Below are 13,046 nucleotides of genomic sequence, written 5' to 3' on the forward strand. Positions count from 1 at the left end.
GAGTGTTTTCAAATTTAAATGAGCATTTATGGAGCAAAGTTGGACCAACTGGTCTTTTGAAGAATTCAGGCCTCCTGTATAGGAAAATAAAGCTGGAAAGGAGTGGCTGAGAAGCTAATGAGATTCGTGGGAAGAGTCTGGAAATAAAAACCGATGTCTGGAGTGTCTGTCTTCTACCAGCAGAGCTGCACAGCTGAGGCTACTGCTCTGCTAAGACAAGTAAAGCAGATAGTTTGATTACTTTCTTCTTTCTTGCCATTTTTTTTCCTTTTTTGATAATGAACTTGTCCTGTCAGATGTTTAGGTTGACATGATACTCCAGGAGAGTTGGTATTTGCATTTTTTAATGTTCTCTAGTATATTCTGGCTGGTTGAGCAAATAGGGCAGCGATCAGGATGTGGATCCTCCCATTTGCCAGCTGTAATACAAGCCACTTAACACTGTGTTTCTGTTTCCTCATCTCTAGAGAGGGAAAATGATTATTCTAGCCTTGCCAACTATATAGGGGATAAAGGAAAGCACTGTGAAATATAAGTATTATGATTAATCATAGTCTGATTCTGAGAGCAATGTTCTTTCTGCATGATCTATTTCTAAACACTAAATTAAAGACATTTATTTATAATGTATATTGTATACTTGTATAAATGCGTAGTGTTGAGATATAACAAAATATGAAGCAATTATGAGAAAGTGATAACTTTGTCTTATTTTATTTTCCTCATGCTTTTTTCCACCTGCTCCACTAGAGTGGTGTTTTAACAATTAAACTGGGTGGAAATCTAGGAACCTACGTGATCAACAAGCAGACCCCAAACAAGCAAATCTGGTTATCTTCGCCATCCAGGTATGTTCAGATATCAAAATGTCATTGTTAAGCTTGTTTCAAACAATATTATGGCGATTTAAGAAGTGTCCCTAAGTGTTAGTATCTATGTAAGTGAAACTTTCCTAACATTTGACAACATGTCTCATTCTTACTCGGAAAGTTTACTCTGGTTATGTAACTTCTGTCTGATGATTATTTGGCTGTTACAAGCAGGTATTAGGTTGTTAACAAGATCTGAAGTGAAAAGTTTATAACTTCTCAGAACCCAGCCTAGACAGTTATTCTCTATTAAATCATGGCCCTGCCTTTTAAAAAGCCACTTTTGATATTGCAGCATCTGAACAAGCTGCACTTTGTCTTCAAAGCAAGTTAAAGTTTGACCTCTAGTTTGTTTTGAGTATCTGTTATAGATTGAATTCCATTTACAGACTTGGATTGTGTACTCTGTGGAGGTGAGAGGGTTTTTAAGCTGCTATTCCAGGCACTTAATCCCTTCTTCCTTTTCCATTGATGTGCTTTTAATCTACTGGATAAAAGATTGTGTTGGAGATGGCCTATGTTGCATCTCAATGCCTGAGAACATACTGGGAGAGAGGGTCCCTGATCCTTCTGGCTGCTGTAGAAGTGGTTATAGGAAAGTAAAAGAAAGATTCTAACAAAAAGCTCTTAGACCAACCTTTGTGGGTCATTCATTAGCACTTCCAAAGAGAACTTATTGACTGTGAATTGGAAAAGGCCCCCCATATAACTACTCCTGGAATTCTTTGAAAGACTAATGGTGTTTGCATTTTAAAAACATTTAACTCTTTCCTGCCCTAACATCGACCTCATTTTTAGACAGTTAAGATTATATCCTTTGTCACATAAATAAAGCATATGCCTTCTTCATCCCAACCTCATCTAGGAAGTATATTATAATATAATAAAAACAACTCCAGAAATCACTCTCATTTCTAGCAAGGCCCTGATTCACAAATTGTATTGCTTTCAGACTTTATTTATTTGAAGTTAAGGGGTCTTACCCTATGTGGGCCAGTTAGCTTGTTCTCTTTGGCCTCAAACAGTTGTCCTAACCTTAACCATGGCTATGCATGAGGACTGTACATTCTTATCCTTCATTTCCAGAGGAACTACTGCAAGAAAGTAGATGGATCGGCCCAAATTCAGCCATCAGCTATGGGGTTCGGTGGCTTTATAAAAACTGGGCAAGGCACCAGACCCAATTGTAATGGCTCCACTAAAAGACTTCTTGGTTGTGTCTAAAGAGTAAAAAAAATTCCGTATCATATTTGGACACCCCTACCAGTATCGACATAAGAAACGTCGAAACCTGTTGATAATTTTTATGAGTTTATTTGAGCCAGATTGATGACAGTTGCTGTTGTTGTGACCGAAATAACGAGGCCCAACTCGAGTGCTCTAATCCAAGAGACAGTTTATTAGCCGGCGGCTGTCCTTGCAAAGGAGCAGCCCCGAGACGCAGGGGCACAAAGGTTTTAAGCCCTCGATTCCATCCCCCACATCCTTAATTTTTACACAAAAGACTATATCTCCTCCATTCATTAACTGATAACTAAGAGGTGGGTAAGCAAGCAGGGGTACAGAAGCAGAATGCGTCATTGTTAAAATATTTTGTACCTATAGGCAGTGATCCGGCCAGTAAATTCCTTTAGTTAATAAATTTTTAGCAGATAACTAACTAGAAGTGAGACATGGCGGTTAGCACGTACCATGTCTTATCCTTAACCTATTGTTTCTAAAGGTGAGGTCACTACACTGTGAAGCAAAATCTCAATGGATTAAGAAAATGCTCTGGAGAACAGCAGTTTTGCAGCTTATTTTATGCATGAGAATCAAAGATAGAGACATTAAGAGGGTTACATAAAATCGATTAGTAGATTAAGGGGGTAGAAGAAAGTAAAGCAGGGAGATCTCTGGGATTGCATAAAAAGTAAAATGGAGAGACACTTCTGTGACATTGGTGGTTATAGGATAGATGATATTTAACATTTACAGCACACAGAGATGGTATTGGAGAACAACATAACAATGAGGGGTTCTGCATTCTTGTGCTGCACTCTGGTACTGCGGGTGTGCCCTGCGGGCTCTGGAAAAGGAGATTGATTACACTGACCTTTCAAAGGTATGTCATCTTAAATGCAAAAAGACAACAGACAGGCTCACTAAAGGTAAAGATTAACCTTTGTCAAGGAAGCTACGGACCTAGGATGTGACTACCCATCATGGCCCGTTTTTACTTAGGAATTTTTATGTTCATACCATCTTATGTGGTTACTTTTGGTCTCTTGAGTTTGTAAGGCCAGACATGTAGGCCTTCCCTGAGTTCGTCAGGCTTGGTATGTGGCCTCTTTTTCATCCACACCAGCAATAGGATCCTACCCCAGGCAAGCCCAGAGACAGGTGAGCTAGCACTCAAAGACCTGGCTCCCCAATGCCCTCTAGGGGAGTAGGTTATATAAGGGAATACTCATTATTAGCTAAGGGAGTTGGGGTCATGGGCTCTACTGATTGGGCTAGGGTAGGTAGGAGGCAGTTGATCATTGCATCAGGTCCTGATGTCAGTCATGGCGTCATTCTGTCTGGTTTCAAGGGGATGCTGGTAGGGTCATCCGCCTTCATGGGCGTGGAGCTGTAAGATGTTATCTTTAGTTAGACTGAAACTGTTTCTGTGGTCAACAGACCTGAGGCTTCCTTCCTAAGACCCTTTGATGCTGACATAAGGGCTCAATGATTAAGGGAGTGGTGGAGCAATATGCAGCAGGATAAGGGTAAGGAAAGAAAAGAAGCAAGTGAGCCCAGGGCCAGTTTGGATCAAGGAGAAAGAGAAGAGAAAAGGTCATTTTAAAGAAGTAAAGATTTACATGGTTACATTCTCTGGATTTGGTCCAGATTATTAGTCCTTTTTATATGACCTAGATGGTGTGTTCAGCTGTTTGTGCATATTAAACGAAAGTTCCAGTCCTTTTGGTTTGTCCCTTTTGTCTCCATCATTAGGACAATGTTCAAACGCCAGCCAGTATTTGGTTGATAAATACAGAAATCCTTGATGTTTTTGTAGCCCCAAAAGATGCTTCCCTTCTAAGCTTTCCCCATCCCAGTCTTGGGTGGCAAACTCCTTCCAATCTTGGACTTTGGAAAATCTGAGTACACAGGTTCCCATTCTCGTGGGCTTTCAGTGTACTCTGCTCCTACCTCCTTCAAGGTATCACTGTGTACCATCTTTATCTGCTGGTATGTCCACCTCCTCTACCAGGCCGAGAGGGGGTGGAATTCATGTGTACAAGTGCTGCACATCTGGAATAACAAGACATGGCAAAACCCAGCTACACCTGTGTCCACACGAATACAGCATTCCCAGCATAATATGCATATACCACTGTCGTTCCCTAGATGAGCTTGAGGTGGATGAACTAGCCCGTCAAACACATGATTTCATGGAATTAAAGTTGAATTAAGAAAAATATTCTTAAAAATAATAATGTAAGTGGTTACCAGGGGGTGAGGAGAGGAGAGAATGGAAAATAACTGCTTAATGGGTATGGAGTTTTCTTTTGGGGTGATGAAATGTTTTAGAACTAGATGGAGGTCATGGTTGCACAATATTATAAATGTACAAAAGTGATAATAATATAGGTAAAGGACAAATGTCAGTGGTGCACAAATGATCATAATTTTAAAAACACTTCTCTGACATAGCAGGTATCATATGTGAGTCATGAAAAGTAAAAAATCAGAGTGCGATACATGGAGACTCATCAATAGAGTTCACGTATTTTCAAGTCTTGAGGATTGTTCTGTGAATTGTTTCAGAAGATAAATTGAGTAATTATTTTTAAACAGAAACACCCTAAGACAAGAAGTCGAATACGTGCCTCGTTACGTATTACTTTCTAGAACTTAACTCCAGTCGATTTCTTGGTGGTGGCACTGGTGGAAGGAGCGTTTCTGCTAAAGGGCTGTCCTCTGGATGTACCGTGTGTGTGTTCTGTCTTGCAGTGGACCCAAGCGCTACGACTGGACTGGGAAAACCTGGGTGTACTCCCACGACGGTGTGTCTCTCCATGAGCTGCTGGCCACAGAGATGACTAAAGCCTTGAAAACCAAATTGGACTTATCTTCCCTGGCCTATTCTGGAAAAGACACTTGATGTCTAGTCCAACTCTGAAGACATTAAAAGCCAAGACCCCAGCTTCATCCTGCAGAAGGTTCCTGCTTTTGCGGACAGTTGTATTGTGTGTAACAGCTCTGTGAAAAGAATGCGTCACCTCCCACCCTACCCCGACTTCAGATTTTTAATATCCATAGTGTTTTTGGATTTATTGTCTAATTTCCTCCCTTTCATATCCCTTATCTTTATAATGTCTATATACTCATACCTTTCTATATATACCTTACAACAAAGAAAATAATAAGAAGGAAAATTCTGAGGGGAGAAGTGAATTGGCTTCACTATTCATTCTTTGAAGGACTTACTAAAAATCTGCATGAATTGAGGCTGGCCGACCTCATCATTCTGTCTCAAAATGAGACTCATTAGAGAGTAGCCTAGAAATGTTCCCACGCCTCTCGAAAATGTACACACTTCCAAGCCCTTTAGTATTGAAGTGTCAATGGCAACTCAGGAATTCTCAAACCGAAGACCATTCTCTCTTTGTGATTTGTGTATGCCAGGGTGTAGCCTGCGAGGGGTGACTCAGATGTGATGCTGTTTCTCCTATATATACATATATGTGTACACACACACATTTAAATATGTGTGTATATAATTTTTTTTTTTAATTTAAGTGTCAATATAGAATCAACTACTGCAACATAGGTCTGGGAATGCAAAAAATATTCCAAAGATGAGAGGGGAAGAAAGCCATCTCCATAAGCTTGTGGACTTTATATAATAAATGAGGTAATGGAGATGAGGAGGCAGTTTGTAGATAGTGAAGGGCCACATAAATGAAAGAGACGTTTGTGTTTATGAAAAGAACTCTGACCGACACTTGGCTCAGCCCAAAGTGCTGTCTATCTCGGCAAATTTCACAAACTCTCCGGACCTCTGTTTTCCTGAGTGTTAAATGTAAGAGTTGAGTCTACAGCCATACCACCCTGAACGCACCCGATCTCATCTGATCTCAGAAGCTAAGCAGGGTCAGGCCTGCTTAGTACTTAGATCGGAGACCACCTGGGAATACCGGGTGCTGTAGGCTTTTTGAATGAATGAATGAAAGAGTTGAACTGGAGAGAGTATAGTTGATTCCCAATTCAGACATTCAATATTCCTGTCAGGCAACTTAACAGGCTACCTTTAATTCCCTCTGGACAATGAACAATTTTTTTTAAGCTATAGAGTAAATATGTGGTTATTGGAATTACTCGAATTTCCATTGAATTCATGTTCAGATAATAACCATCCTTTATTGTTTCCACACTGTGCTAAGCCTATGCTATAGACTGAATGTTTATGTTCCCCCAACATCATAGGTTGACTCCTAACCTCCAAAGCTATGGTATTAGAAGGTGGGGGCTCTGGGAGGTGATTAGGTCTTAAGAGCAGAGCCCTCATGAATGGAATTAGTGCCCTTATAAAAGAAACCCCAGGGCACTTCCTCACCCCAATACCATGTGAGGACATAGCTATCAATGAACCAGGAAGTGAGCCTTCACCAGACACTGAATCTGCTAGAGACTTGACCTTAGACTTCCCAGCCTCCAGAACTGTGAGAAATAAATTTCTGTTTATAAACCATCCAGTCTGTAGTATTCTGTTACAGCAGCCTGCTACACCATATGACCTCGTTTTAATACTCACCTGCCGAACATTAAAACTCATCCAAAGGTATATTCCTATTATTTTCTTACTAAAGAAACATTAATGACAAGTCTATAAAACTGTCTATCAAAGACTTTTGTAGTGAGTGAATCAAAAACATTCCATTATAGAAAAAAAACCTTAAAACTATAAACAAATGCTGAATTGGTATTTAAAATATTTTCTTTCTTCAGAAATAAAATTATTGTTTAGTCTGGTGGAAATTTTAAATGTGGTAGGTCAGAATCAGTGAAAATAAAATCATTCATACATGTGTATGCATATCTTAATGAAAGTTTCATTGCCCCTTATTTGAAATTCAAACAGTACACTCATTTATCTGAGACATGGCATAAAACTTAGATATTCAGGCGGCTGTGACATGAAAATGGAAGTTGGGGTTACAACATAAAACTTAAGAGGTATTTAATCAGGGTACCATAACATGAAAAAGGAAGTTAGGGAATCTGCTCTTGATGCTTTCCTTGTGGGCCAGCCTTTCAGGCCTATTGACTTTTACTTTACATACAATTCTAACTGGTTTGATTATTTAGTTTCTAAAGCCCTGGAAGGTTCCCGTTAAGGCAGTGAAAGGACTGCAAGCACAAGAACAGCCACCAGGGGGAGGCAAATAAAAATGCTCTGAGAAGCAAACTGGAAAAGTACCACTATGTGGCACCGGTAGTCCGCTCCTCCACCTCAGACCCTGGAAGCGTCATCACATTTGTGGTATCACCCATGTGAAGGATGAGTTTTCAGGAAAATGTAAACATTCAGTATATATATAAAAAAAGAGGCAAGAAAATGTAATTTTAGAAAGTTTTCAATAATGTTCAGCTTCCTGCGTGGATAGACCCTTAGAAACTAGAAAATAAAACTATCCAGAATGTCTTATTTACCTCTCTCTAAAGATACAGAGAAACACTGTGGTGAATAAAAGAGAACCTGAGTTTTTGAACTAGAATTTTACAACTAATCCAGACTCTGCCACTTACTTGTATGTTGATATTAGCCTCAGTTTTCTTATCTGTAAAATTCAGATATCTTGTGGTGTTAGGGCCCATATGCAAAGCATTCAGTGCATGACAAATATTGTTATCACATGTGCAATATAATTTTATATCCACATTTGGGGTTTTCCCTCAAAGTATTATTTATGACCTCCTCTACTCATCTTGAACTTAGTCAAAATGCTCATTTTGTGACTGGTGATGGGATTCTGATTCCCGAGAACAATTTTTCTTGCTCCCCTCCAATGCTTATATTTTACTCCATCTTCTCTATAGCTGCTAAAAATAATTTGACCAATATGTTTCTCAAGTTATAGCTGCTCCTAAATTCGAATAATCCCATTGCTACCTTTAAAGAAAGACCATGTTCATAAATGTGAAATTTGTGTGGACTGGCTATGCAAGGTTGCCAAGGAAAGCTGGTTTCACAGCTTCAAGCTACATATTAAAATTAAAGTCATTTTAGGTCACATCCAGTTGACTTTTTGAAATGGATTTGTCTTTTTTCAAATAAAAACATCTATATGCCATACAAGAAGGAGGGGCATAGGTATAAAATTTCATGTAAATTTATCCTGCTGTTCAAAACTATGACTTTATGACAGCTTTTCTGTGTATAGCTACTGTTGGAGTAAGACATGCCTTGGTTTGACTTAATTAGCCATGACATCTCAAGGATCCCAATAAATGGCCTCTTTGAAATACATAAAGCTGAGATCATTTATATCATGATGTCTGCTACAGAAATCAGAAATAGAATCTGAGCTTACCCAGCCCATCTTCTCTGTATGTATTATCTAAGACATAGAATGTTTCGACTCTTAACAAACTGGATATAGAGGGATTGTACCTCGATATAATAAAAGCCATATGTGACAAACCCAAAGTGAACATTATACCCAACGGTGAAATTCTGAGAACTTTAAGATCAGGAACAAGACAATGATGCCTACTCTTCCCGCTTGTATTCAACATAGTATTAGAAGTCCTAGACAGAGTAATTAGACCAGAAAAAGAAATAAAATATATCCAAATCAGAAAAGAAGAAGCAAAAACTGTTACTAATTGCAGATAACATGATATTATATAGAGAAGACTCCAAAGATGCTACCCAAAACTATTAGAACTAATAAACGAATTCATTAAAGCTGCAGGACATAAAATCAATATACAAAAATCTGTTGCATTTCTATACATCAACAATGAACTATCAAAAAAGCAAATTAAGAAAATACCATTTACAATAACATCAAAAAGAATAAAACACTTTAGGAATAAACTTAACCTAAGAGGTCAAAGACCTGCACACTGAAAACTATAAGACATTGATAAAAGAAATTAAAGAAAATACAAATAAATGGAAAGCAATTATGTGTTCACAAATTGGAAGAATTAATATTGTTAAAATGTCCATAATGCCCAAAGTAATCTATAAACTCAGTGCAATCTCTATCAAAATTACAATGGCATTTTTCACAAAAAGAGAAAAAACAATTCTAATATTTGCATGGAACCAGAAAAGACCCCAATACCAAAGAAATCTTGAGAAAGAAAAACAAAAGTGGAGGCCTCACAATTACTAAGTTCAAACTATACCATAAAGCTATAGTAATCAAAACATGGTATTGGCATAAAATAGACACATAGAATTGAGAGTCCAGAAATAAAGCCATACATATCTGGTCTGTTTATGACAAAGAGCGAAGAATATACAGTAGGAAAAAGGTAATCTTTTAATAGCCAAATGCAAAAGAATGAAACTGAACCCCTATCTTATACCATATACAAAAATCAACTCAAAATGAATTAGAAACAAACCTAAGACCTGAAACCATAAGACTCTTAAGGAAAAAAACAGGGGATAACTCTTAAACGTTGGTCTTGGCAATGATTTTTTGGATTTGACACCAAAGAGAAGGCAACAAAAGCAAAAGTAAACAACTGGGACTACATCAAATTAAAAAGCTTTGCACAGCAGAAAAAAACAGCAACGAAATGAAAAGGCAACCAATGGAATAGAAGAAAATATTTACAAATGACATATCTGATAAGGAGTCAATATACAAAAATATAAGGAACTCATACAATTCAATAGCAAAAAAAAAAAATAACAACAATTAAAAATGGGCAAAGGGCCAAAACAGACCTTTTTCCAAAGAAGATACAGAAATGGCCAAAGGGTACATGAAAAGATGCTCAACATCACTAATCATCAGGGAAATGCAAATCAAAACCACAATGAGATACCACCTCACACCTGTTAGAATGGCCATCATCAAAAAGACAAAAGATAACAAGTGTTGGAGAGCATGTAGAGAAAAGGAGGCCCTCGCACATTGCTGATGAGAATGTAAACTGGTGCAGCAACCATGGAAAACAGTGAAGTTTCTCAAGAAATTAAAAATAAAACTACCATATATGATCCAGCAATTTCACTTCTAGGTATATATCTAAAGGAAATGAAACCATTATTTCAAAGAGAGCTCTGCAACCCCATGTTTATTGCAGCATTATTCACAATGAGGAAAGTTGAAAGATTGCAGAACGCCATAAAAGCATCACAGTGAACATTTTTCCAGAAATCTCTTGGAATATAAGTGGAGTTCAGCCTCCATCCCTTCACAGCTGACCCAGTCCTCATCATTGTGATTTCTGGTAAAGAAAAGGTGGCGTGTGGTCACGTACGTGCATGCGCGCGCGTGCGCACACACACACACACACACAGAGGAATGTTATTTAGCCTTTAAAAAGAAGGAAATCCTGTCATTTATAATTACATAGGTAAGCCTGTAGGGCTTTATGCTGAGTAAAATAAGCCAGACAGAGCAAGACAGTTACTGCATGGTGTCATGTGTATGTGGAATCCAGAAATTAGGTGGGTGGGTAGGTAGTTAGATGATAGATAGATAGATAGATAGATAGATAGATAGATAGATTTTTTTTTTTTTTTTTTTTAATTTAGAACAGTAGAAAAGTGTTTGCCAGGGACTGGAGATGGAATAGGGAGAGATTGGTAAGAAGGTACAAACTTTCAGTAATAAAAAAAAAAAAAGAATATTTCCATTCTTATAAAGACAATAAACTAGAATTAGAGTTTAAGCCAATAAACCAGAACAGATTTATTGAGCTGTTTACTAAAGATTTATTTAAACTGTTGAAGAAAATACATCTACCTAACAGGAAAATTGGTTCCCAAAGACTTTCTTCACAAACCATTGTATCTCCCATCTATCTTTCTAAGGGCTCTTTCATTTTTCTAAAAATTATTTATTCTGCCCCAAGTGACCTACATCCCTCATCTTCTTCTCTGATGAAAATGTTATATAAACTCTCAAATCTCACTGCTTTTTGGGTATTCACTTTTTCTCCTGTAATGCTCCCATGCACATATTAAAAAATGATAAATTTGAATAGCTCTTCTCCTGTTGATTTGCTTGTTGTCAGTTTATTTCATAGACCCGCTATCAAACCTAAGAATGTGTATGGAAAGTGTTTCCTCCCTTACAATAATATCATACACAGTAGTTTCATTGCCCTAAAAATCCTCTGTGCTCTGCCTTTATAACTTTTAAAAGTATAAGGGCTCCTGAGATATATTTTTTTAAGGATGAGAACCACTACAGTTCTATCCTACTAGCAATCCTGCAATCCCACTCTGATTTTCTAAATCTCTAGAATTGGCATGAGACATCGATTCCAGAGTCTGCAATTCTTCAGGGCCCTCACTACATCTAGCTGTCATCAAGGACCCTCTCCCCATTTGAACTTCCCATTTTTTCCTCCCCTTTTAAGGGTGCTTTGGTCCTTTTTATCCAAATTTTGTGTAACAACTTCATGGTCCTGCTTCCTCCCGATCTAACAGCCAGTCCCTTTAAACCCAAAGGGACCATTCTGTATGCTACAGGGGATGGAAGAGGGAAGAGATAAGAACCTTTTCATTTGTTCTCAGAGCATGTTAGCCACAAAATAATGGGCCTTTCCAAGGATCTGACTCCTTTCCCCTAACCGGGTGTGTACCCAACCCTGTGAGGAGTTAGGGAGCAGGAAAACAAACCCTGCCTCCTGCTCTGGGTAAGGGGCTTTACCCTGCTAGGTTTCCTGACAATGCTTCTGATAAGGGCTTCCTGCCTCAGTAGGTTCATGGTCTGAAAAGCAAGAATGGCCTAGAGTGGGTGGGTTCTTTCACAGATTTTAGAAAAGAAGGCGAGGAAAGTTGAAAGATTGCAGAACACCATAAAAGCATCACAGTGAACACTTTTCCAGAAATCTCTTGGAATATCAGTGGAGTTCAGCCTTCACAGCTGACCCAGTCCTCATCATTGTGATTTGTGACCACTATGTGGAGGCAAACTCCAGCTTTTTCCTCTCTTAGAGTTTTTTCACCAATGTTTAAAAAAGTTTTTCCCAGACCACCATGCCCAAGGTAAAAAGTACAAGCCCTACAAAGAGGCAAAATTATTAGACTCTCAAGGTGAGTTCGTTCACCAAGCAAAACCCTGGACTAACTCTAGGACAGAAATCTGCATCGTTGACCAAATCCCCAAGAGGATTCTTATGTGGGCTAAAATCTGAGCCTTTCAGCAGAAGGGGATCAGGGGCCTTAGAGATGCTAAGAGAGGTTATTTGAGAAAACCTTGGAAGAGGGTGGATTCTGAAAAGTAGTTGAATCCAGATCTTTTCTTTCTTCCTGCTCAGAGAGGGGGCTGACAATATCAATTATTTCCTGCAGGCTGCCAGCCACCTCTGGTGAAAGGAAGTGGTTGGGGCAAGGAAGAGATGGAGGAAGTTGGAACTAGGCATTACTAATATCCTCCCTACCCCTCATCCCCTTTTCGCTTCCCCCAAGACTGGCACTGGGACCAAGAAAAACTCCAGAGGTTGGAGGTTGGGCAAGTGGATACTTCCGTTGCTGGCTCTAGGAGTGCGTCAGTGACAAGGAGACCTGAAAAAAAAGAAATTACTAGGGCAGCTTGAAAAGGAGGGGAGATTTCCAGGGGTTTTGTGAAGCAGGTCAATACTCCTTGAAAAAACATTCAGGGCTGCATTTGGCTGCAATCCTACAAATACATTCTTCTCTAAGATCGGATACACCAGTTTAGAAAAAAATAAACGGTATTCATAATAGTAGTAATCATGAGTGTCAGTAGTGTTGAAACTTTCTGGAACCCTTTCCTGAGTTGCTTAATGCCCAGAAAAGGAAAATAACAGTATTTAGTAGCCATAAATTATAGGATCAGTTCACTGAGCTAGTGAGGTGATGAGCCAGGGCTTGTTAATTGGTTTTGTTTTGGTCTTTCTAATTAGGTATTGGGGGGTGTGGGGGGAGTGTGGGGGTGTGTGTGTGTATTTTCATGATTTTTTTTTTTTTTTTTTTTTCTTTCGGGT

General features: G+C 38.7%; 1 protein-coding gene and 1 non-coding gene across 3 annotated transcripts in view; both read left to right on the top strand.

The window, feature by feature from the left end:
* FXN (frataxin) overlaps positions 1-5,052 on the top strand; it is a 16,129-nt gene extending 11,077 nt beyond the window's left edge. Inside the window, exons 4-5 of one of the 2 annotated variants that reach the window (XM_025051411.1) lie at positions 751-848; positions 2,847-3,085. In XM_025051411.1, the coding sequence (XP_024907179.1) occupies positions 751-848; positions 2,847-2,877 (129 nt within the window). In that variant the 3' untranslated portion in view covers positions 2,878-3,085. Of the gene's footprint in view, positions 1-750; positions 849-2,846; positions 3,086-4,847 lie in introns of those variants that run through there. The other variant, XM_006918404.3, reaches the window with a different exon arrangement.
* Positions 5,053-5,930: 878 nt separating this feature from the next.
* Positions 5,931-6,049, top strand: LOC112485119. Its single transcript, XR_003048358.1, has one exon. It is a non-coding gene; the product is annotated as a 5S ribosomal RNA (ribosomal RNA).
* Positions 6,050-13,046: the final 6,997 nt, after the last annotated feature.

This window comes from Pteropus alecto, unplaced genomic scaffold, assembly GCF_000325575.1.
Source record: "Pteropus alecto unplaced genomic scaffold, ASM32557v1 scaffold95, whole genome shotgun sequence".
Classification (NCBI taxonomy): domain Eukaryota; kingdom Metazoa; phylum Chordata; class Mammalia; order Chiroptera; family Pteropodidae; genus Pteropus; species Pteropus alecto.